We start from the raw sequence: 25,977 nt of genomic DNA, 5'->3' as shown, positions 1-25,977 counted from the left end.
AGACAAGATTCAAAGTAGTGCTGAAAACTTCCACATTTTCGATTTTAAATTGTGGAGGAGAAAAAAAGTTCTCCTTTCTGTCCCATACCACATTAAAGTGGTTTGTTTTGGCATCTTATTTGTCCAGCTTACATACTCGTTTTTATACACTTTACAAGAAATAGATTGACGGCAAATTCCATCGCTTGCTAGCTTGTGTGCACTAGCTTTCGGAGACTCTTATTTTGTTAGCGCAGGCGGGATGGAGCAGCACTTTTAGTGTGAAGACAGGAAATGTGCGTCAGTCTTTCGGCTTTTGACGGGAGGTATGGTTGAAATAAAAAGTGTTTCTTGCCTTCCTGGCAGCCTTTTTTTCCTTCACACTAAGCTTGCTGCAGCCCTCATCATTTCACAAGATCTTCGGGTGCCTTGAATGTCAATTAAGTACGTCATAGTGAAGATTTATGATCGCAAATTTTTAGGTCTATTTTCTCAATGCCTGGCTGGCGGTCGACTGACACACCCTCTGTGATCGACCGATAGCTCATGATCGACGTAATTGACACCCCTCGAATAAACTTACAAAAAGGCATCAAAATAATTATTTGTATTTTCTGAACAAAAATGCCTATTACGTCAAAAGCTAAGAGAATGCATGTGTAATGTATTTTTTTTCAGCGAGCTACTATTCGACCACCTTTATGCTCTGCTCGTTGAGAATGTGGTTGCTAAGGGTGTTTTCCTGGAATCACTAGAACCATATATTGTTTTGGACCGCCTTGGTCACCTGCCAACACCCATAATGAAGGATCTATTGACTCATTACCGCTGCAATGGCTTGATGGACAACCTGGAGAGATGCCTTGTACATCTGGATGTCACAAGACTAGATATACAACAGGTGCATTCATAGCATTGTCTACAGTGAGGAATGGTTTCAAAATGCAAAATTAAATTGTCATTAAATGTGTGTGTCTGATTCAAGGTGGTTCAGGTTTGTTGGGAAAACCAGCTTTATGATGGTATGATCTACGTGTTCAACAGCGGCATGAATGACTACATTACACCCATGGAGGTAAGCTCACATCTTTGAGTATTTGAAAGATACAGACAAAAGTATTTTGGTCATCAATGGTGTCAACAGGGTCCTCACAAAAGATGAGACTTTACTTTCAGTTCAGCCTGATTGCACCCATGTCAGGCAGATACAAGTCTTCTATTTCAACTCACCCATTACATGAATACAACTGCAAATGTGGAATATAATAGGGGGAGTTTAATCCACACCAAATTTCTCCAACCATGTTTTTGTTGACCCTATTTTATTCACTTAAGATTAAAGCTATGAAGTTTTGACCGTGTACAGAATTTTTTTAGGTTATGTTAGTTTTCAGATATATATTTTACAGTGTACATTATTTTAAGATGAATTGTGATACTTTTGGAGAGGGTGGGGCATGTAAATTGAGTTATATTGGCACTTTTTGAATGGTTATTTATTAGATTGTATGGGTTTTATTTACGTTAATTTAATATTTAGAATGCATTGAAAAAAAATTAATTAATCATCATGTTTTTTTTAATGATTATGAACGATAGACAAAATTCCAAAAAGTGCAGTTCCCCCTTAATTTTAACAGTCACTACTACGCCCTCTAGCAAAGGCTTGTAACTCAAATGTGTGCTAACAACTTAACTTAAAAGCGAAAAGACCACTTGTATCTCAAAATCCTCAGGAGTTGGGGTAGTCATAAGTTGAGATACAACTGTACCAGGGTAAATTGGAAAGTTCCTGTTTACATTGAACAAACTGAGCACAGTCTACCCGGTCAAACTCTGTGTGTGTTAAACATAACTGGCCAACAAAGCTGATTATGATTCCGAAAAAGTTTCTGTGGTGCAAAGTAGACCTGTCTGAAATGCCCTCTTACCCCCCCGGGGTTTTTTATTTTTATTTTTTAGGTATTTAAGATTCTTTTATAGGTCAATCAAAAGTTCCTTCTGCCCCCAATTTTTTCCAAATTCAAACAAAATATTCTAAATCTTTTGTGCGAAATGATGTGTTGTTTTACCTCTTGAGTTATTAAAGATGAAACTTTCCAGAGTTTAAACTGATTAAAGGTTTGGTGCTGTCACCAGGCCCTCGTCAATTCAACTAAATTATTCAAATTTTTTACAGCTGCATTTGTGTCAAAATTGTTGCTTATGCTGCCATACTTTTTAATGTATTAAATGTTGTAGTTAATTTAAAAAAGGTTCTACTATATCATTGTCTTTCCAACCATTGACTACAAGGTATTTTTAGCTGAGTGTGACATGCTGGACTTTCAAAAAGTTAATTATGTCACGCAGTCTGCAAAATAATGCACAAAACCGAAAATCAATATAACAGGAAGAGGATCAATAAGTGCTTCATAAAAGGTTTTTACTGTGAGTTACAGAAATTATTTGCTGTAATTGGCCCACCACTTCGGGAGGGGAGAGGCTTAACAGGTTAGTCACTTTTTATTTTTGGGTAACTGATGTGTTCAGGGACTTTTTACAGAAAGGTGTTTTTCCTCTTTTATAGGCGAAGAAGTGGTGATGGGGAACAAACTTTTGGTGTACATCAGGTAAGCCAAGATCTGATTATACAACACCAAATAAGCCATAAACTGTTGAGATCCAAAATAAACACAAAGCAGATTTTTTTTTTAAAGTCTGAAGACAATTTTGCACTGTTTTATCATCCCAGAATGACTCAAATTGTGAAAATAAATCACTTTATAGAGATCAGGGGTGCCCAAATTTTTGCCTCCAGGGGCCAAATTGAAAAATCTGCCAATGGGCCGTATGCCAAACAATTGTAAGCATACATCAGCACCACGCGTGAAGAGTTTAACCCCATAAAGAGTTGTGGAATCATGTTAAGTTTGATATGTGACTAGGTAGCCTTGTGTACATGCCATCAATTGATGCGTGAACTTCAGTATGTATATCTATTCAATTTATACAGTATATGTATTCAAGCCACCCTTTTGGCGGGTCAAAATAAATGACTTGGCGAGCCCCAATATGGGCATCCCTGATCTATATTCTTCAGAAAACGAATGGGCTCTTCATCGGCCCACAGTATGTCCCAAATGTTCTAATGTTATTCATATAGTGTCAATTCACAACAGACATTATTTCAAAATGTACATTTTCTCATCAGTGTGTGGATTTACGCATATTTGCACTTATGTTTTGTTTGTTTTTGTATTTAGCTGCTGTCTTGCTGGACGGGCGTATCCCCTCGGAAACATTCCAGTGGACCTTGTGGTTCAGGTCAAGATTCAGGTATCTGGTTTGTTAGATATGTAAAGCAACCTGTTTTGGTTCTGATTAAAGTCCTGATTAGAAACTGTAGGAATACATTAACACTTAAACATGTATGTAAAGTGCATGGGTTATTGGATGCTTTATTAATAATAGGTTTTGACTTTATAATGGTACTTTAACTTACGAGCACAAATTGCGCTGCGACCAAGCTTGTAACTCAGAATGCTCTTTTCTCAAAACAGCCCTGCACATTCAAATTAATTTAAATACATTTTATCCGTTCTTGGGCCTCCTAAAACACTGCAATTTCACTGCTAAAAGAAAACAATCTTTTGGATAATAAACACTGTTTGAAAATCATTACAACAGAAGAGGTGGGAGAAATAATACATTTTTAGATGCATCGCAATTCGGACATGGATGATTATGAAATCGATTTGTAAACTTCAATCAGTCATCAATTTATTTATTGTAAGTAAAGTAAGGCAGACAGTTCTAAAATTTGTCCGACTGCACTGAGCCACCTCACCGAGAGAGCCGACCAGCTCCTTTATTATAGGACAAGTATGTTCCAGGAATTTAACAAATGTAATGAAAATTTCTTAGTAAAAATGCATTGTTTTTAGAAGTTTAAATGCTTATTTATTGAAACGAAAAGACATTTAAAACTGCATCAAAATACATAAATTAAAGATGCATCAGTTATCGATTTTTAATCTAATTTAATTCCTGAATCGTAATGGTAATCGAATCGTGAGGTGGCCAAAGGTTCCCACCTCTATATAATAGTATGTACCACAAACAAATACAGTAATGTTATGTAATAGTATAGGAATGTGCATCTCTACCTAAATGATCACTTCATATATCGATAAACGGGTTACGATACAATCCACTAACAATACATTTAAAAACATTACAATTTGATGCGATTTGATGTGATATGATTCGATGCAGATAAAAAAAACTATGTATCAGGTCAGAACAATGTCATGGTGTAAATTTTTTAAATAGACTCAGACAAAACAGGCGGTAATTTAAGGTATTGGTGAGTTGTACTACCACTGTATTACACAAACGCAACAGAAACATGCAATTTAGGAAAGTGTGACTGTGAATGAATTGACATAGCTACGCATTAGGGCCCTATTATCCCACGTGCTATAAGTGAACAAAAATGCGCAACTGCGCAGATTCCGACTGTATGGCATTCTCCCACTTGACTTCAGTTTGTCACTGCGCAGCTTTATCTGAGATGCGCACTTTGGGTAGAACAACCTTTAAATGTGGACATTCCCTGTCAAATATGTCCTTTTGGGTATTCTCCCGTCGATTTAAGTATCTTTGTTCTTATGAGCCTCTGAGGATGGAATAAGTACAGCGCCACAAGAAGATAAAGCAGTAGCACTTGAATTTTGGTTCTAGTTTACAGCACATCACATGTAATAAAATGATAACAGAAACTTCCAGAATACTATGAAATGTATTCTTATTCCGATTGCTTTAATTTAGACACATGAAACCATCCATTTAGATGAGGATAGAAATATCATAATGCCACGCTGAACTTTTAAACCTCGAAATGCACATCGCTGTTTAATCAGTGCGACCCAAGCGGAAGGGGACGTGCATATATATCTGACGTGCTTGGTCGTTCTGGTACTATCAGACATTTGGATGGTAATCATTGAGCTATGTGACTCATATATAAAGTGCATGCATAACGTAGCGTCTGTCAATTGATTTAATTGATTATTTGGCAACTAACATCAAATGTACAAAAACACACACACACTCACACAAACAGCTGTTTGGCCCAAGTGATGCTTCACAGCTTCAAAAACATTTGTACTAAACTGAACTTTAGAACATCAGATTGGAAGTTTCATCAACGGATTATTATTTACATCCAGCTATGAAGAACAAGCTCTTGCGTGACACATGTTGACATGAAAAACACTGCCTGGATGGAAGCTGTCTTTTCAAATGTAAAGTGTTTCATGGATTTCAATGACATTCACAAGTGCTAAGAAGACTCTGTGATCCATACATTTAATGCAAACTAGAAAAAATGCGTCATAGCAAATTCTGGCTTTTTAGTAAGGAGCCTGCCTTCATTCCAGACTTGCACAGGGTTGGTGTCCCTGTAGGCTGGATTGGAGAATACGAATAATAAATTGCGTGTAACTTTAAGTGTGTAAAAAAATACTTCAACGCAAACAGGAAAATTGGGCCCATAGTTTAGGATTGTCACTATTTGAATGGATCTTGCGTGAGGAAAAGCGACGTTTGGACTAGAGAAAAAGAGAGGTTATAGCAAACAAGGTTATAGTGCACATGTGGCATCAGAACAAAATGGAAGGGTGGAAAATACAAGCAATGTGCAGTATTTTCTTAGTTTACTACCAGTCTTTAGGTGACGTATTGAACCTATTGAACTTCCAATGTTAACATGACACTTCACTGCAAATGTAACCAAGTGATATTAATGTAACTTATTAATAAGCATGACTGAAACAAATAATCCATAACATATTCTCATAAGGCACATGAAAGATGAGCTTTAGCAAAATAATTGTAATACAACAAGAGTAATGTATATCTGCTTACAAATTGCGTTGATACTCATTACTGACAAGCTCTGTAAATTTGTGTGTTTGTCAGGTATTTGAATTCCTGATTCTTCTTCATGCAGCGGAGGCATCGTCACAAGACAAGGCTTACCCTTTCATTCATACACTCCTCCATTTTGATACCCGAGAATTCCTAAATGTTCTTGCGATGGTGAGTTTATTTTATTTATTTTTTACTTTTATCACACTTATCAAGTTTTGTGGGTCTATCGATCTTAACGGTTCATCATTTTTGTTTTGTTAACATGAAGGCAACAGTAAAACTGGTTGACCATTGATCAATCAATCTTCTATACCGCTTATCCTCAAATAGGGTCGCGGGTAAGCTGGAATCTTCGGGCGAGGAGCGGGATGGGATACCCCCTAGGCTGGTCACCAGCCTAATCGCAGTGCACATATAGACAAACAACTATTCCCTCTCACATTCAGACCTATGCACAAATTAGAGTCTCCAGTTAACCTGGTGCTTCTCAATTATTTTCTGTCATGCCCCCTCAGTAAGAAGAAAACATTTTGCCGCCCTCCCACCCTCCGCCGTGACTATAGATATAGTAGAATCATTTTGTCTATGAAGTTTTTATTTTAATGTCTGAAGGGAATTGTATCCATTTTTTTGCCAATACTGATACTTTTTACTTGAAAATGCCTGAATTATGCGGATTCCCTTTAATTAAATAATTATAATTATGATACAAGTAAAACACAGGACAACTATTTAAGCCAAATAAGAAAATAATATTTATTATTATATTTATTATTAATTTATCAACATTCTTAAAACCCTTCTGTTCAACCACAGAGAGAGGATGTAGGTCCTTTGCGATCATTTCAGCAATGCTCCTTGTGATATCCATTGCTACAGGTGAAATTAAATAAATAATTAACATAAGTAAACCTATAGCCTATCTGTGTGTAGCCTAAACAAGGAATACTATTTTTCCTTCAACAAATGCACTAAAAGGTTATTATATTATACCATATTCAGATTCAGATATGAGGGAGGCTGGTAAATCCTATAAGTGTATATTTTTCAGTTCCAGTAAAAAAAATATGACTGACTTTATGATAATAGTTTTATCTTTCTGCTCCCTGACCACCAATTACACTCTGAAAGACAACATTAATTAATGCTGGAAATAACTAGTGGACCTAAGTGACAGGGGGCGCATAAGGACTGAGAGAAACGCTTATGCATACTGAATAAATCTGAGCTATTTGCTGTATTTTTAGATGACAAACTACAACAAAAATTTCGATCTGAATACTCACCTTGGTGTCAATCATATCAATATTTAGATTGATCGGCCCACCCCGAAAGTACAGTGGCACCTCTGTTTTTTTCATAATTTATTCCAACGGTTTCAATAAAAAACAAAGCAATCGTTCCCATGAATGATGTCAATCCCAACACCCAAACACCCAAAAATATTAACTCAAAAGGAGAAAGGGGGCCACATGAATGGCCAATTTGTACTTTGCTACAAGTTCTCTCTTGATTTCAATCGTGTTTGTCTCCTTCGTAGACATAGACAAGTGCTGGCACTCAGACAATTCAGAGTGTAACTTGTCTGCAACATGTACAGTTAATGTGTTAGCGGTAATTTGTCTATGGTGGCCACAAAGATTTCCCCCGCACAGAAAAGTAATGTTATAAACATCTGTAGCAGCTACCTGTTTAATGCAGGTTTTGTTCTGTATCACGGCCACTAAGATGAAAATTTGCTATAATGATGCATGATGTTGACAGAGTCTTACCCCTAAATTTGACTGATTACAATTGCTTTGCGTTGAGGCTGTGCTGGGAGTTTGCTTTTTACCCCTCCAACAGTCACCAGCTGCATGGGGAGCAGCTATGCCTGACAGCAAGCGTGACATCACAAAAGTCCTCATAGTAAAAGTTAGTAAATCCTTTAAGATTTGGTTTCTTTCCTTCTAGACATTTGAAGACTTTAAAAATGACAAACAAGCCATTGAATACCAGCAGAGGATCGTGGATATCTTACTTCAGGTAAAATTACTTTTTAAATGTTTTTTCTTGTCCTGTTGATGGTGCAAATTGTTTGGAAGTTCTTATGAATTAAGAGACATGATCATATACATCACCATTACCAACTCATATTTACTCCAAACCATGGTTATTATACTGGTGGCAGCTTAAAGGGTTTGGTTGCAACTTGCTCACAGTAACATTTTACAAAGCAAATAAAATAACAAAAACAGCACGGGCAAGCTTATTTTACCATTTTGGTTAAACAGAACACATTAGTTTCACAATTATCCATCCATCCATCCATCTTCTTCCGCTTATCCGAGGTCGGGTCACGGGGGCAGTAGCCTAAGTAGGGAAGCCCAGACTTCCCTCTCTTCAGCCACTTTGTCCAGCTCTTCCTGGGGGATCCTGAGTCGTTCCCAGGCCAGCCAGGAAACATAGTCTTCCCAACGTGTCCTGGTTCTTCCCTGTGGCCTCCTACCGGTCGGACGTGCCCTAAACACCTTCCTAGGGAGGCGTTCGAGTGGCATCCTGACCAGATGCCCGAACCACTTCATCTGGCTCCTCTCGATGTGGAGGAGCAGCGGCTTTACTTTGAGCTCCTACTGGATGGCAGATCTTCTCACTTTAGCTCTAAGGGAGAGCCCCGCCACCCGGCGGAGGAAGCTCATTTTGGCCGCTTGTACCCATAATCTTGTCCTTTCGGTCATAACCCAAAGCTCATGACCATAGGCGAGGATGGGAACGTAGATCGACCGGTAAATTGAGAGCTTTGCCTTCCGGCTCAGCTCCTTCTTCCCCACAACGGATCGATACAGCGTCCGAATTACTGAAGACGCCGCACCGATCCGCCTGTCGATCTCACAATCCACTCTTCTCTCACTCTTGAACAAGACTCCGAACTGATCCAGTGAGAGCTGAAGATCCTGGCCAGATGAAGCCATCAGGGCCACATCATCTGCAAAAAGCAGGGACCTAATCCTGCAGCCACAAAACTGGATACCCTCAACGCCCTGACTGCGCCTACAAATTCTGTCCATAAAAGTTATGAACAGAATCGGTGACAAACGACAGCCCTGGTGGTGTCTAACCTTCACTGGAAACGTGTCTGACTTACTGCCGGCAATGCGGACCAAGCTCTGACACTGATCGTACAGGGAGCGGACTGCTACAATCAGACAATCCGATACCCCATACTCTCTGAGCACTCCCCACAGGACTTTCCGAGGGACACGATCGAATTCCTTCTCCAAGTCCACAAAGCACATGTAGACTGGTTGGCCAATTGTATCAATACCATTTTCAGTTCAAATAAATTAATCGACAAAATTAGCAGTTTTTGTTAATGAAGCAACATTTTTCTGGTTTCAATAAACAAGGATTTGTTCTGGCAGACATGTTTTAAGCACCTCAAGGACTGTTAATCATTGGCTCTTTTAATGTTTTAACATTACTGACTCCAGTTATTGAATAACTACATTTTTTTTGTGCAGACTAAATGTTTTTATCACTCTTTACAATTTTAGTTGATAGCCAGTTCATAGGCACATTTTTTTTTAACAATTAACAATCTTACATTTTCTCCACGTACAATCTAGCACGCTTACACAAGTTTACATTGTAATATCAGTGAACAAAAAACACCATCAGCAGCCTCTCCATATTTTCATTGATTGGTGTCTGTCATTTAAAGAAGAATTCTCTTTTCTCTTGCGTTATCATAGCTTTTATAAGCAACTGCTGGTAGTGCTATGTTGCTTCGCCAATTTGGCTACACGCACACCTCATTCATGTTTTTCAATGGTTTATTTCTTTAATTCAATAATACAATCCACTTCTCAACACTGTCCTTGACATTTACTTACTTTGTTCTCATTGTTGGAAAAGCAAAGCGACTGAGACAGTAGATGTACAGTGCATCCAGAAAGTATTCACAGCGCTTCACTTTTTCCACATTTTGTTATGTCACAGCCATATTCCATTCTTCCATCCATCCATATTCTTCCTTTTTTTCAGAATATCCCCCCGAACACCTCTCTTGGAGGTGTTTAGGGCACGTCTGATTGGTAGGAGGCAAGAAGGTTCTAGGACACATTGGAAAATGTCTCTTTTTAAAAAAAAAAAAAAATTGTCAAATGTATTTAAATAAAATTTTAAAAAAATGACATGTACATAAGTATTCACAGTGTTTGAGCAATACTTTGTTAATGCACCTTTGGCAGAAATTAAAGGCTCAAGTATTTTTGAATATGATGCTTCAAGCTTGGCACACCTATCTTTGGGCAGTTTGGCCCATTTTCCTTTGCAGCCGCACCTCTCAAGCTCCATCAGGTTGGATGGGAATTGTTGGTTTTCATCCAGGATGTCTTTGTACATTGCTACATTCATCTTAGTCTCGATCAAGAAACCGATGGTCACTCTGTCAGAGCTACAGCATTTCTCTGTGGAGAGAGGAGAACCTTCCAGAAGGACAACCATCTCTGCATCAAATTCACCAATCAGGCCTGTATGGTAGAGTGGCCAGATGGAAGCCATTTCTTGGTAAAAAGTTTTCCAAAAAAATGCTTGAAAGACTCTAATACCATGAGAAACTAAATTATTTGCTGTGATGAGACAAAAATTGAACGTTCTGTTGTAAATACCGTCCGTCACGTTTAGACGAAACCATGCGTCGCTCATCATCAGGCCAATACCATCGCTACAGTTAAGCATGGTGGTGGCAGCATCATGCTGTGGGGGTGTTTTTCAGCGGCAGGAACTTGGAGACTTGTCAGGATAGAGGGAAAGATAAATGCAGCAATGTACAAAGACTTCCTGGATTAAAAACAACACTTCCCATCCAACCTGGTAAAGCTTGAGAGGTGCTGCAAAGAGGAGTGTGCGAAACAGATACAGGAGGTGTGCCAAGCTTGTAGGATTGTATTATAAAAGACCTGAAGCTGTAATTTCTCCCAAAAGTGCATCAACAAAGTATATAGAAAAACCTTTCAATATTATGTACATTTGATTTTTTTTTATTTTTTTAAATACGTTTCAAAAATTATAACAAATCCTTTTCAATTTGTCATAATGGTGTGTTGTCTATACAATTTTGAGGACAAAAATTAATTTATTGATATCCATGATGTCAATAAATAATATTTTTACATTAAAAATCACACAAACGTTCAAAAATACTGACGTCATAAGCTGCCATGCAAGGCGTAAACCACGCCCCATCAGGAGCAATTAGGTATCCCTTCAGTGTCCCTATGAACCATCCAGCTCTATGAACAAAAACAAAGATAAGAGTGCATCAGTGTGCACGTTTTGCATCACTCCTAATGTTAAGTAGATTTCCTGTTTACTCATCACACTCCCTGATGTTTAAACCAGTAATACATTCAGGGGTGTTATGCTCTGATAGGACGCTAAATAATTGATCTACACAGACACTATCCATATTTTAACACAGGTTGGGCAGAAGTGGTTCAAGAGACAGAGCATGTTGTTCAGAAACCGGAGTTGGCGGTGTGAATCCAGCTTCCTCCATCCAAGTCACTGCTTTTGTGTCTTTGGATAAAACACTTCACCCGCCGCCTACACTGGTGTATGAATTTGAATTCACGTTTAGTGATGAGAGGGCATTGGCGCGCATCGGCAGCCATGTTTCTGTCAGTTTACCCAAGGGCAACTTTGGTTTCAAATACAGCTTACCAGCATTTGTGCATTATTATCAATCAATCAATCAATCAAAGTATATTTATACATTCAAAGGGCTGCACAAGCCACGACATCCTCTGCTCAGATCCCACATCAGGGCACAATGAGAAAGCTTGGAGGGGACCGGGAAGTGAATTTACCATGAATTAATTTACTTTGACCCCGACTTAAACAAGTTGAAAAACTTATTCGGGTGTTACCATTTAGTGGTCAAATGTACGGAATATGTACTGAACTGTGCAATCTACTAATAAAAGTTTCAATCAATCAATCAAAAACCGCAGATGTGGCAACCGGTTCAATGGATGTCAAGTGGATCTAGTTAATAATGTGAGAGTCCAGTCCATAATGGGGCCAGCAGGGGATCATCTTGAATGGAGACAAGTCAGCAGTGCAGAGACATCCCCAACTGATGCACAGAGGAGTGGTCCACCCCAGGTCCCGACTTTGAACAGCTAGCACGTCATCTCTATGAAGTGAATGAACAACCGTTTCTCAGTGTATAAAGTGCTTTGGGTGTCTAAAAAGGTACTAAATAAATCCAATTAATGTAATACTATTTTTTTAGTGAGTAAAATACAAAGGTTTGGTTAAATTAATATGTTAATTTCCTGCTAAAAAACAATATATGCTCAAAGATGACTCTACAGTTTGAATATTGTGTGGCAGTTAACTGTTCAGGGTGGGGTACAGAGGCTGTTTGGCTCTTTGGAGGGAGGTTCAACTGAAACATTTACAAAGCCCAAGGCGGTTTATGTAAGCACTGATGGCGATTGTCAGAAGGCAAATGGAGGCTGCAGTGAACGATCTTGGGTTTTAGTACGATTGAAAAACTACTAAAACTCACTGTTTTATTGAGAAATGTTCTATTGCAGTACACACAAACACACATACATACAGTATATTTTTTTACAAAGTAGGGGCTTTTGGAGCAAGGATACATTGCATTTGTAGTTGAATAAATATGGTGTCTTTTGTTATGCACTTAATATGTTTTTCTTATCATCTAAGGTGATGGTGGACAACCCAGACTTTACACCTTCCCAGGTTGGCGGACTATTCACGTTTTTGGCTCGCCAGTTATCAAAACCAGACAACACGCTTTTTGTCAACAGAAAGTTATTTGATCAGGTAATCAACCACACATTATGTTTTGAGTCTCCCACACAATGTATTTAATATTTACCAGCTATACCGTATTCTGACTTTCCAAATTTAAAACAAGTTTTCTGCTAATACTCAAGCCTTTTGTAATGTCTGAGATTTGCTATCCAATAATTGTACCTAATTTGTACGGTTACCATATAAATACATCCATCCATCCATTTCCCTCCGCTTATCCATGTCTGGGTCGCGAGGGCAGTAGCCTAAGCAGAGATGCCCTGACTTCCCTGTCCCCAGCCACCACCTATAATTCCACCGGGAGGACACAGAAGTGTTCCCAGGCCAGCTGTGAGACATAGTGCCTACAGTGTGTCCTAGGTCTACCCCAATGCCTCATACCAGCTGGACATGCCAGAAGCACCTCACCAGGCAGGCGTCCAGGCGGTCCGTTGTAAATGCCCGAGCCACCTCAGCTGGCTCCTGTATATGTTTAGGAGCAGTGGCTCTCCTCTAAACCTCCCCCGGATGACCAAGCTTCTCACATTTTCTCTGAGGGTGATCCTAGACATCACGCAGAGGAATCTCATTTCTCCCGCTTGTATCCGCGACCTTGTCCTTTCGGTCATTACCCATAGCTCGTGGCCATAGGTGAGGGTAGGAACGTAGACTGACCGGTAAATCGAGAGCTTGGCCCTCTGGCTCATCTCCCTCTTCACCACAACAGACTGGTACAGTGACTATTTCACGCTGCATCGATCCGTCTGTCAATCTTGCATTCCATTATTCCCTCATTTGTGAACAATACCTTTTGAGATACTTAACTCCTCCACTTTAGGCAGAACTTCACTCCCAACCCGGGGGGTGCAGTCCACCCCTTTCCAACTGAGAGCCATGGTCCCAGATTTGGAGGTACTGAACCGCATCCCAGCAGCTTCACACTCAGCTGCCAACCACCCCTGTGAACGTTGAAGGTCCCAGCCTGATAAAGCCAGCAGGACCACATCATCTGCAAAAAACAGAGATGCAATCCTCTGGACACCAAACTGGAAACCCTCCACACTATAACTTAGCTTTGAAATTCGGTCCATAAAGATAATGAACAGGACCGGTGACACAGGGCAGCCCTGGCGGAGTCCAATGTTACTGTAAACATGTCTGATTTAACACCGGCAATGCAAACCAGACTTCTGCTGCCATTGTACAGAGACCGAATGGACCGTAGTAACGGACCCTGAACCTCTTACTCCTGCTTCTGTTGATTTCATTTGCACATTCAACTTTCTACTTCACGTGCATATATACGTTTTGAATGTGTTTTTTTTTTTTTTTTTAATAAAACTTGGTTGAAAGATTTCAGCATAAGTTGTTTTTGAAATTTCTGAGCACATTTGAAATTACCGCGATAATGATGACCGTGATAAGAAATGTTCATACCCTGACATTGTTATAACGGACAATTGTAGCGTAATTGTTTCGTCCAATGAATTGATGATAACACCCCGACATTACTTTTTTTCTTACATCTCCGGGTACTCCGGCTTCCTCCCACCTCCAAAAACATGCACCTGGGGATAGGTTGATTGGCAACACTAAATTGGCCTTAGTGTGTTAATGTGAGTGTGAATGTTGTCTGTCTATTTGAGTTGGCCCTGCGATGAGGTGGCGACCTGTCCAGGGTGTACCCCGCTTTCCGCCCGATTGTAGCTGAGATAGGCACCAGCGCCCCCCGCAACCCCAAAGGGAATAAGCGGTAGAAATGGATGGATGGATTTTCAACTGTTTAAGACATCGCATAATTAACGTTAATCGGTATAAACAACATGGCCGCAGCCATTTTGAAAGCGTGTGTCCAAAGTTAACTGACAACGAGAACAGCCGAGTTGTTCTGATATTTTCCGAGAGATACACTCTTTGCATCAGAGCCTGCCAATCCAGGCGTGTCAGTCACGACAATCCCACAATATCCAGACCCTTGAGGTATTCAGGGCGAATCTCATCCTCTCCTGGTGCCTTGCCACTGGGCAATTTTTTACTTACCTCAGCAACTTTAGCTCTTGTGATGGACATGTCGCATTTGTGACATCAGACTCTGTCTCCTCCACGGATGGTGTGTCTGTAGGATTAAGAAGATCCTCAAAGTTTTACTTCCACCACCCAGCTATATCCCCAGTAGTGATTAGCTGGTTTCCACCCCCACTATACACAGTGTGGACAGGTCACTGCTTCCCCCTCTCGAGGCTTCGGATGGTTTGCCAGAATCTCTTTGAGGCCAACCGAAAATCTTGCTTCATGGTCTCCCTTAACTCCTCCCATGCCCGAGTTCTTGCTTCTGCTGCAGCTCGCTTTGCCTGCAGGTGTTTGTTGTGGACAAACCGTGGCTCAAACCGAAGTCCAATAACAGAACACCACTCTGATTTAGATCGGGGAGGCCGTTTTTCCCAATCACGCCCCTCTAGGTTTTGATGTTGCTGCCAACGTGAGCTTTCATGTCACCCAGTAGAACGACAGAATCCTTGTGGGAGATGCCTTGCAGCACTCCCCCCCAGGTTCCCCAAGAAGGCCGGGTTCTCCGAACTGCCATTTGGCGCATATGTGCAAACCACAGTCAGAGCCTGTCCCCTGGCCCGAAGCAGAGCTGCAGGGAATTAACCCCCTGATTCACCGGGGATGAGACACAGGCGCCAAGCCGAGAAGCAAATAATAAACGCACACCTGCTCGCCACCTAACACTCGTGGCAACTATAGCCTAGAGCAAAGTCCAACCCCTCTAAAGGTGTTTATGTTGATAAACTTGTTTTTTGTTGGTTATGCTCCTCGTTTCTCCAATACTAGAAGCAGTCCTGCTCCTTGTTCACTTGTGCAAAGTTGGCCAGCCAGTTTGGTGCAAACATTTTGATATTACTGATTGGGTATATTATCATTCATTCATTCATCTTTATTCCTTTCAGGTACTGGAGTTCCTCTGCAAATCAGATGATGACTCTCGGCATACTGAACGACAGCAGGTTAGTGGTGCAATGATAAGGCAACTTGACTAGATTTAAATGAAAAAGCCTATTAAAAAAACAGTAATGTAACTCTATTACTATTACGTAACGTGGTACTTTGGTTTTTATTATTAACCCCTTCTAAAAATTTGGACAAAAACCGAAGCAATTTTTCCCATAACAAATGTGAATCCAATTTATCTGTTCCAGACAGTCAGAAATATTAACCCAAAATGACGGTGTCCAAATCCCATACTGATATTGAATATCGGTCTGATATCAGCAAAAAACAAGTATCCGATTATATCTACATATAAGCAGTTAAAATCTCCTATGTAAGTGCTCCGATAGAAGCAGTCCTGCTCCTTGTTCACTTGTTCAAAGTTGGCCAGCCAGTTAACTTCTAACTGTCCTCTAATAAGCACACAAGGTTGGTATTTTCATGTATATAACAGCTAAGCACACAAGCTAGACATCTGTAAAAAAAATTGTGGTGTAATGATTCGTTTTAACATAGAATTAATTCAGAATTTTTGGTTGCTAATACGATTCAGGGAAGATATTAATTATTTGGGACGATATGATTCAAAACGATTCAGTTAAAATGGAATTGATTCAGTATCGTTTTTTGGAAAAAAAAACAACCAATGTGTCTGTTGAATAAATACCGAACACTGCAGGTGAAGTTTCCTATATTCCTGTTATTTATTTTAAGAGATTACATATAAATGAATTATGGATACAAACAAGCAAGTAAACAACACTTTGGATTGAATTAACAAGAGAAAAACTTTTCTGCTCTCATCGTCAACATTTAAGACACTTTAAATAAAAGTACAGTAACCAACATTTTAGCTGTAGATTCAATTGCTATTTCTGCTTTTGTTTTTCAACATAAAAAATTACAATATTTATGTCAAAAATAAAGTGCAACAAAAATCACTTCAGGGTGAATAAACAATAGGTTTACCTAGTGCTTTTACTGTTTACTTTTCCACATTTTGTTACGTTACAGCCTTATTTCAAAATAGCATACATTAAATTTTGTACCTAAAATTATCCCTTTTTTTGGAGACATATTTGGAAATTATTTAAAGATAAAAAATTAAGAAACTACATAAGTATTCACATTGAGATAAGGTGCATCTTGTTTAAACGGATCATCCTTGAGCTGTTCCTACAGCTTAATTGGAGTCCACCTGTGGTAAGCTAGTTGGATGGACATGATTTTGAAAGGCACACACCTGTTTATGTATAAGGTCGCACACTTAGCAGTGCATGGCAGAGCACAAACTAAGAATGAAGTCGAAGGAATTGCCTGTAGACCTCTGAGACAGGATTGTCTCGAGACACACATCTGGGTAAGGGTACAAAAAATATCTGCTGCCTCTAAGGTCCAAATGAGCACAGTGGCCTCCATAACTCAGAAATTGAAGAAGTTTGGAACCACCAGGACTCTTCCGAGAGCTGGCGGGCCATGTAAACTGAGCGGTTGGGGGAGACCGCACCTAGTCAGGGAGGTGAACAAGAACCCAATGGCCACTCTTCAGAGCTACAGCATTCCTCTGTGGAGAGAGAACCTTGCAGAAAGACAACTATCTCTGCAGCAATCCACCAGCCAGGCCCGTGCAGCAGAGTGGCCAGACGGAAGCCATTGTTTCGTTAAAAGCACATGACAGCCCACCTGGAGTTTTCCAAAAGCACCTGAAAGACTGTCAGAACATTTAAAACAAGATTACCTGGTCTTATGAAACAAAGATTGAAATCTTTCGAATGCCAGGTGTCATGTTTGGAGGAAATCAGGTACCACTCATTACCAGGCCAATACCATCCCTACAGTGAAGCATGGTGGTGGCAGCATCATGCCGTGGGATGTCTTTCAGCAGCAGGAACTGGGAAATTAGTCAGGGTATAGGGAAAGATAAATGCAGCAATGTACAGAGACATCCTGGATGAAAACTTGCTCCAGAGCGCTCTTGAACTCAGCCTAGGGCCGGGGACGGCGTGGCGAAGTTGGGAGAGTGGCCGTGCCAGCAATCTGGGGGTTACTGATTCAATCCCCACCTTCTACCATCCTAGTCACGTCCGTTGTGTCTTTGAGCAAGACACTTCACCCTTGCTCCTGATGGGTCCTGGTTAGCGCCTTGCATGGTAGCTCTCGCCATCAGTGTGTGAATGTGTGTGTGAATGGGTGAATGTGGAAATACTGTCAAAGCGCTTTGGGTTCCTTAAAAAAGGGTAGAAAAGCGCTATACAAGTACAAACATGTAATATTTTAGGCCGACGGTTTATCTTTCAGCAGGACAACGGTTTAACACACAGCCAAGATATCAAAGGAATGGCTTCAAGAAAACTCTGTAAATGTACAGACTCCAGCAAGAGCCCAGACTTGAATCCGATTCAACATATCTGGAGAGATCTTAAAATGGCTGTGCATAGACGCTTCCCATTCAACCTGATAGAGCTTGAGAAGTGGTGCAAAGAGGAATGGGCGAAGCTGTTAAAAAATAAATGTGCCAAGCTTCTGTCATTGTATTCAAGAAGACTTACGGTTCTAATTGCTACCAACGTTGTATCAACAAAGTATTGAGCAAAGACTGAATACTAATATACATGTGTTTTTTTCTGTTATTAACACATTTGCAAAAAGCTTTATATATATTAAAAAAAAGAAACATATTACATTTTTGAATAAGGCTGTAACATAATAAAATGTGGGTAAAGTGAAGCGCTGTGAATACACTCTCGATGCACAGTAACCTCACTTTTACCTTTATTGAAGACTGAGAGGCTGACTAGAGAGGTACCTTTGTACTTTGCTATCAGTTCTTTCTCGAATTCAATAATGTTTTCCCGACATAATATAACTACATTATTGACTTACATTTTGGAAAAGTTAGTTTTTTTGGGTGCCTTGTTTAAGAGTGCATCCTTAATGCTCATCATTTGATCTTATATTTTCTCTTTTTATGCCTTTTCCTCTCCAATTTAAATATACATGTTTATTTGGATAAATTAGTGGCCAAAACCACTCATTACAACAATAAACTAGTTTAGAGAAGCAAGTGATTGTACCTTTACCCAGTTCTTCATCTTGTTATAATGTTCATGATGACTGGGCTCTTTTACTGTTTTCTAGGTTCTGCTGCAGCTCCTCCAGGTCGGGGGTGTGGTCCAGTTTGATGAAGGAAATCTGTTGACTTTGGCAGAGGGAGCCAAATTGTTAGTAAATAATCCACATCAACTGCAGATAGACAAATAAATGGCAATAGTAAGAAAAAATATGAAAATGCCCTCTTTCTGGAACTTTGCCTATCATTCACAATCATTATTAGAGATGAGAAGATAAAAAAATGTTTTTTTGTTTTTTGCATTCTAACACGTGAAAATCGTCTTGTTCATGGCAGCTAGCAATGCAGCTAATGGAAGTAATCTATTCTATTTCTAAATTACTTTAAAAATGCATTCAAAAAATGTCACCAATACTTTATTTACATTCCGTAACCTGTATAATAACCAAGCTGTAGCGACATTGTTACTGTAAGACCGAACACTGAGGAACTCTTTTTCTAGCGTAGTAACACATTGCCGTGCTTTGGTATTAGCCCTAGAAGCTAACTACGGAAAGAGATAAGCTAGCTTCTACGCCAAGACGAAACTCATTTGGGTTTGTCATGCACAACACATTGCGATAAGACACCAGTCTCTACTGACTGAAAAATATGAATACCGTATTTTCTTGAATTGCCGCAGGGCATATAGTATGCGCCTGCCTTGAATTACTGCCGGGTCAAACTCGCTTCCCAAAATAATTAGCACATGCTTAGTATTACCGCCTGGTCAAACTTGTGACGCTTCCCCTCTCATAATTTTTGAAATGGAGGAGGCTGATTTCAATTCCGGTAATTTGAAATCGCATAAAGGTAAGAATATTAAGAGCTATTCAGTAGTATTTAAGGTCCAAGCTTACATCACACTCAAATTTTTACTGCATACCGTTGGTAAGTGCCGGAGTGAGAAGAGGTTTTAAAATAATTAGCGCATGCTTACTTTTACCGCATGCCTATGGTAAGCGCAGCAGTGAGAAGAGGTTTTAAATCAATTCGCGCCGTGGCGGCAATTCAAGAAAATACCGTAATCATATTACAGTATCTGTGAAGTATTAACCCTCATTTAATGTTTTGTTTGTACAAAGCTAACCAGACAGCGTATGTACTGTAGTTTTAATAACACGCTTGACATGCTGCATGTATCATGATCAATATAAAGTGTGACTCACTTGATTGACAGTTGTCTCTTTAACCCAGCTGGCCATGGACATTTTTTCTGGTTTATTTGGGGTAAGCACAGCATTTATGTCGAAATAGCTTGTCTCCAAATTCAACATTTGCAGCTTCGAGAGGCTTTCACCTTACTCTTTCGGCTTCCGTGTGCTCCAACGTTACACTCTTCTTCGTGCTCGCTTCTAGAGCAGCAGTTCATCCTCTGTTTATTCAGGTTTAAAAAGATAAGGTTGTGATTCCTAATTTTCCAAAAATAGTCATATTTTTTGTTATCAACTCTGTCATGATTAGATCATACAATCCTGTCTCTTGAAGTAAGACACATTTGTTGCCAGAAGTCGGACTTTAGCCGCTATGGAAACAGAAATCAATGCGTGGAAGTAATTAGTCCCGCAAATGAGAAAAATGATCAAAATGCAGTAAATATTATACATGTTAAATGTTGGTATGAACTGTTACTATATTATATTTAGACTTTCAGTGTGTATATAAAAATGTTTATGGAGGGTTTTGAAGTTGTTTTAGAGGGCTTTGAAGGCTACAACGTTGACTCCCATTAGCCGGATCTTCCATGCGTTTTTTTTTATCATCTTTAAAATCGTAATAAAAAAGACGTGTGTTTTCTTATCCCTCATATTGATTGTAACGATAAGCAACATTCTAAAAACAAGGGCAGTTCCCCTTAAATAGTTTTTCTTAAACTTTTACACACTAAACAGTAGACAGGCCATTCATACAGTTCAACCACACATGCAGAGCATAACTTGTGTTGCGATACTTAGAATGGATGTCTAAGTTGACTTTCCAAGACTGCATCTGCCTTTAAAATCTAATTATTACACTTATAATTATTGTACTTTATTCTTTGTCTTTCAATCCAGCTACCAAATTCTGGAATTTCTTTACGAAAAGAAACATATGTATGACAAAACCATTGACTGCTACATGAAAGACCCTCAGAGAAAGGTAACAATAACAAGATCTCATGAAAAAAAAATCCAATTGTAGCAAGTCATTGCAGGTGTGTCTTCTTGTGTTTGTATAGGGTGAGATCTTCTCTTATATCCACCAACTGATGTGTACATCGAGCCCCACATCAGAGGAGAAACAAATGGTTCAGAACAAAACAGTACAACATATACAGGTAAACTCATGTACATTGATCATCTTGAAGAATCCTGATGTTGTCATTGTAAACTAATTCATTGGGAAAAAATGTCCACCTTAACCTTTTCGGGTTTTTATAATGCTATGAAATGCTATCCATCACTAACAGTATGGATAATGTAGGTGAATAGGTTGTATTCATTTGATGTCACATTCTGTTCATTAACTATGCGAGGCTCAAAGTGGTGGTCTAGCGAGTGTCTGTTGTCAAAGCGCTCTGGGCAACATTTTATGCATGCGTTGTTTTAGGCTGTTGCAACCATTCATATCGGGAAAAGGATAAAAGTTTCTTCAGAGTTCCTTGAAAGGTAATCAAGAAAGGAGAAAGATGTCAAGATTTTACGAAACCACGAAGAGAAAATAATATAGCATTTCAGTCCAAGCGAGCAGAGTCGGCAAACACAAGTTTGCATTGATCACTTTGATAAAGGTTTGTTTGATATACTTTTAATGTTTAATATTTCCTAGTTAATTGTTTAAGAATCCTTAAAATGCATTTTTGCTACAGGTGTTTCGTAAAGCGCCAACTCTGCGAGTTTAAATAAAAAAAAAAGCTAATTCTGTGAACGTGATAAAGACCTTGAACTACAAAGTGGTAAAAAAAACATGTCATTAGCGATCGATAATATCTTAGAATGTATACCCATCTAATAAATATGTCATGAAAAAAGCAAAAACGTACTGATCAGTTGTGTGTATAAAGATAGGCCTTAGTCAAACATTGGTATGTTTGAGAACTGGATTAGGCAACTTTTACTGAAATCAGTCAAAAAATAACTTTCTTTTGTGGAGACTTCAACATTGACCTCTTGAACCCTAATAAACCAATATACAAAGAGGACTTTGACACAAAGTACAGCTTGAATTTATATCCTAATATCACAAGGCCAAGCAGAATCTCAGGACACATCGCCACACTTAACAGTGGTCACCTGCACAACTTAGCTATGTAGAGCAGTGCTAGGGATTGAGCTAAAACCCATGGGCTGTGATGTCATTATCATGTTTGAATGTAATGTTATGTAGGTATGCCTATATTAGGTATGTATGTCACAACATGTATATGTCTATACAAGTTGTATTATATATATTTTGTGTCATCTTCTTAAAAATTGACTATCTACTGTTTTACCTCAGCTTCTATATAAGTGCCTGATAAAGATGTTTTTTATTTGTAATTGACTGTGTCGTATCGTACGTTCGCAGGAATTGGTAACTATTGATGCAAGCAAGTCAGCAGACCTGGTTGCGTGTCACTTTGTTGAAGAAGTGAAGCAAATTATCTGTGAGCTTCCGGTAAGGGCTGAATGAAAAAGGAATTTAGTATATGTTGTATATGTATTTCTAGTAGGACAGAAAAGACTTAACTTTAAAAACTTAAGAAAATTCAAAAATATATATTTTAGTTTAAGTATGGCAAAAGAATTAGTTTTAATGATAAAAAGCTTGATGATAATTGTTTAAAATTAGTTTTTGGAAAATCCTGATAAGAAAAGAAGCTTGAGCAATAAATTCTCAGTGATGTTTTTCAAGGAAGAAAGTTCTTGTGAAGTCTTTAGTTTGAAGAATTCAGTGAGTTACCACAAACCTTTGTTCCTTGTGTATTGAAAAGTATTCCTAATGTTAGCTTTGAGCATCAATCTAAAATTAAAAATTAAAAAAATTAAAGTGTATAATTATAACGATTGAAAGCTACCTTATGTAGTTCTATGTTTTTTTACTCTACAAATCATTTGAACTTGAATAATCAAATTCAACAGGTAATTCATATGCATCTAAATACAGCTTTTACAATATTTTTTTGTTCTCGACAGGATGGCGAGCTGCTTTTCAATTTTTTGACCTGTTTCCTGGAGTCTTGGTACATCCTGCTTTATTGTTCTCCTGCAAACGTTTTGTCTCCTCTGCATTTTGTTTGTCCAAGCATTTCAACTTTCCGTTTCACTTTCTTATAGGGAGCATCATTATCCAGGGACCACCATTCCTCTGGAACAAGATCTCAACAAGCTATTGTTGGACATGCTGTGTCGTTTTGCCCCGCAACAACTTCTGCACTTCCTTCAGACATCACAACATTACAAACTGGACGAAGCCATACAAGTACGGATATTTTTTTTTCCAAATATGATTCTAAAAACTAGGTATGTGCCGATAGAAAAGCCACCAATCAGTATTAGCTGATTTTTGTGAAAAAGAATGTGATCGGTAAATGCTTATAACAAAAGCCGAACCTCTCTGGTAGACAGGAAAGCACATCTAATTGTGTATTTCAGTATCAGAATCAACTTTATTGGCCAAGTATATAACACACAAGGAGTTTGACTGGGTACTCTGTTGTCTTTGTTTGATGCAAGAAAAATAGGAAAATGCAACAATGATGAGAGAGTTCCGTACTGTGGCGGCCATCCGCAGCGCCATCTTGGTATGAAACAAAAGGGAGACATTTAAGAACACAAAGAACATAAAATATTTTAGAGGACCACCGAGCTGATGCAACAAGCTGCCACTTCAGAGGCGCTATTTCTACATACAGCTACAAAAGTAAAAAACAAAAAAAAGCAATACCTAATACATGTTGCGCACATATGATTGCACCATACATACACAAACAACAAAACAAAACAAAATGCACAATTTCAACATCTACATACACCGTGGTGGCTTATCCAGTGCTACAAACCATCGTCTGCTGGGGTATGGGGAGGGGGCAGCACTTCAACAGACAAAAACAGACCCAACAAAGCAGCCAAGAGAGCTGACTCCGTCCTAGGCTGCCCACCAGGTCTTGGCCAATGTCCAGTCCGCGCAGCTGTAACTGAGAAATAACTGAGGGGGGAATTACAACCATACCAACCTCTTGTTGCTCAACACTGTCAAAACAAAGAAGTTTGCTATAGACTTTGGGATGTCCACACTTACTCTAAGCTTCGACCAGTGCTGATCAAGGGAAGCAATGGTGGGGGTAGTCACCACCTACAAATGTCTTCGAACTGTGGCTGAACAGCAAGCTGTACTGGTCAACCAACACAAGCCAATTACACCTGTCAGGCCCCTGTATAGTAATGGCCAGAGCAGACTGTACTTCCTGAGGAGGCTGCAGTCCTTAAACATTTGCAAGGCTTACAGTCTTTTGTTACCAGTGTAATATTGTACACTGCTGTGGGCTGAGATGCCCTTGATGTAAAAATAATATGACGTTATAATACGAGCCAAAGAAAACTCCAGAAAAAGGTATTCTTATCTGCACTAACACAAACTCAAATTTGCTTGAATGTTAGGCTTTTTCCTTCTAAAAACTATCATTTTAGTTTGAACTAATGGTAACCAACTAATGTCAATCATTTGTACCTCTTTCTGTCTATTTAGATCACTGAGAAGTACCACCACATTGAAGCTACAGGATATCTACTGGAGAAGAAGGGAGACTATTTTGGAGCATTTACAGTTTTATTAGAGGTATGCAAAACATATATAAATGTTTCAAGTTAACTGAAATGAATGCCTCGATGTCAGGAATATGTACAGTGAACTGTGTGTATTTCCACATTTGTATATATAGTGTATATGCAATGATAGATTTGTCTTTTTCTACAATAACGTACTCTCTCTAACGCTCACATATTTTTTTCAGGCATTAAAAGTGAAACTATCTGTGCTCACTGCTGACACCAGCAGGGAACAGAGGGAAGATGAAGAAGACAATGAGTCAATTGTTTTGAGCAGAGTTGAGGATTCATTGAACGACCTCATTGCTTTAGGTCATCGCAGCTCTCAGAAACTCCAGGAGCCAAAGATAAAGGTAATTGAATTGTGTTTGTTTCCCACTATGGACCTAAAGGAAATGGTGGAGGACAGGAGAAGGCGACTCCAGCTAGAAAGTTCTATGCATCCTTGCTTGGATTGTTCACCCATACAACTCAAACAGAAAGAGGATAATGATAGAAGGACAAATATGATTGTGCAGACATAAAATGGATACTACTAATTCCCTTTTTCCAGTGCTGCATGGTAGCTACTAGGGCTGTAACAATTACAGGTATTAATGATAAAACGTGGTCAAATTCTCTATGGTCAAAAGCCCTTATTTACAAATATCCAAACACCATGCGGTAATCAGACTATGCAATCTATGAAAGAATATGTGCGTGTTCTGTGTGATTTATTAAGGCTGCGCGTTCAATTGAGAACAGGTGAAAAAGTGGTGGTCACTGCCATATTTAAATGAGGAGTTGCGTGTCCTATCGGCTGCATAATTGGAAAGTTTGTGAGAGGACAGTGGCCGGACACGCAAAATAAAATTTTGAAGCCCCCGAGTTCGATGTCTTGGTGGAACAAGCACATTTATATATGGATCAACTTCAGTAGACGAATCTCAGCGCTGCTGGAGGAAAAGCAATATGGAAGGCAATTTACGAAAAAGTTGATTATGTAAGCAAATTGAGGAGATCTGTAGAAGACATTAAAAAAAATGACAAGATCTTCACAGCAGAACAATAGAAAAAATGTCCTTCAAATAAAACTCTGCAAATAAAACAGGGGGGGGGCAGCCGAAGTACAATTTACAATAAAAGTTATTCAGGGAAATATAACAGTAAATTTAGCACGTTACTACACATCTCTGCTGACGTTTGGTATTACTGTTTTAAATTTAAAATATCATAACTCGTGGGTCATTACCACATTCATGATGGTCATGCTTATTCTCTTGAGATACAGCTAGCAGAATTACCTACTTGTCACTTAAACGCTAACATGAATACAAGACCCATTCACGTCTTTCTACTTTGCAAGCATCAAACCCCAATCGTAAAATATGAGGGTGAACATATTTA

General features: G+C 39.0%; 1 protein-coding gene across 3 annotated transcripts in view; it reads left to right on the top strand.

Moving 5' to 3' along the window:
- vps8 (VPS8 subunit of CORVET complex) overlaps positions 1–25,977 on the top strand; it is a 74,611-nt gene that overhangs the window by 27,654 nt on the left and 20,980 nt on the right. For all 3 annotated transcript variants that reach the window (XM_061911129.1, XM_061911128.1, XM_061911130.1), the window contains exons 21-37: positions 658–880; positions 965–1,054; positions 2,421–2,472; positions 2,549–2,591; positions 3,225–3,297; positions 5,944–6,063; positions 7,849–7,920; positions 12,616–12,735; positions 15,657–15,713; positions 18,835–18,917; positions 20,860–20,944; positions 21,024–21,122; positions 22,352–22,441; positions 22,960–23,006; positions 23,101–23,245; positions 24,512–24,601; positions 24,777–24,944. In XM_061911129.1, the coding sequence (XP_061767113.1) occupies positions 658–880; positions 965–1,054; positions 2,421–2,472; positions 2,549–2,591; positions 3,225–3,297; positions 5,944–6,063; positions 7,849–7,920; positions 12,616–12,735; positions 15,657–15,713; positions 18,835–18,917; positions 20,860–20,944; positions 21,024–21,122; positions 22,352–22,441; positions 22,960–23,006; positions 23,101–23,245; positions 24,512–24,601; positions 24,777–24,944 (1,657 nt within the window). The remainder of the gene's footprint in view (positions 1–657; positions 881–964; positions 1,055–2,420; positions 2,473–2,548; positions 2,592–3,224; positions 3,298–5,943; positions 6,064–7,848; positions 7,921–12,615; positions 12,736–15,656; positions 15,714–18,834; positions 18,918–20,859; positions 20,945–21,023; positions 21,123–22,351; positions 22,442–22,959; positions 23,007–23,100; positions 23,246–24,511; positions 24,602–24,776; positions 24,945–25,977) is intronic.

This window comes from Nerophis ophidion, linkage group LG09, assembly GCF_033978795.1.
Source record: "Nerophis ophidion isolate RoL-2023_Sa linkage group LG09, RoL_Noph_v1.0, whole genome shotgun sequence".
Classification (NCBI taxonomy): domain Eukaryota; kingdom Metazoa; phylum Chordata; class Actinopteri; order Syngnathiformes; family Syngnathidae; genus Nerophis; species Nerophis ophidion.
The sequence above is the reverse complement of the archived record's forward strand: the minus strand, read 5'-3'. Positions and strand labels throughout refer to the sequence as shown.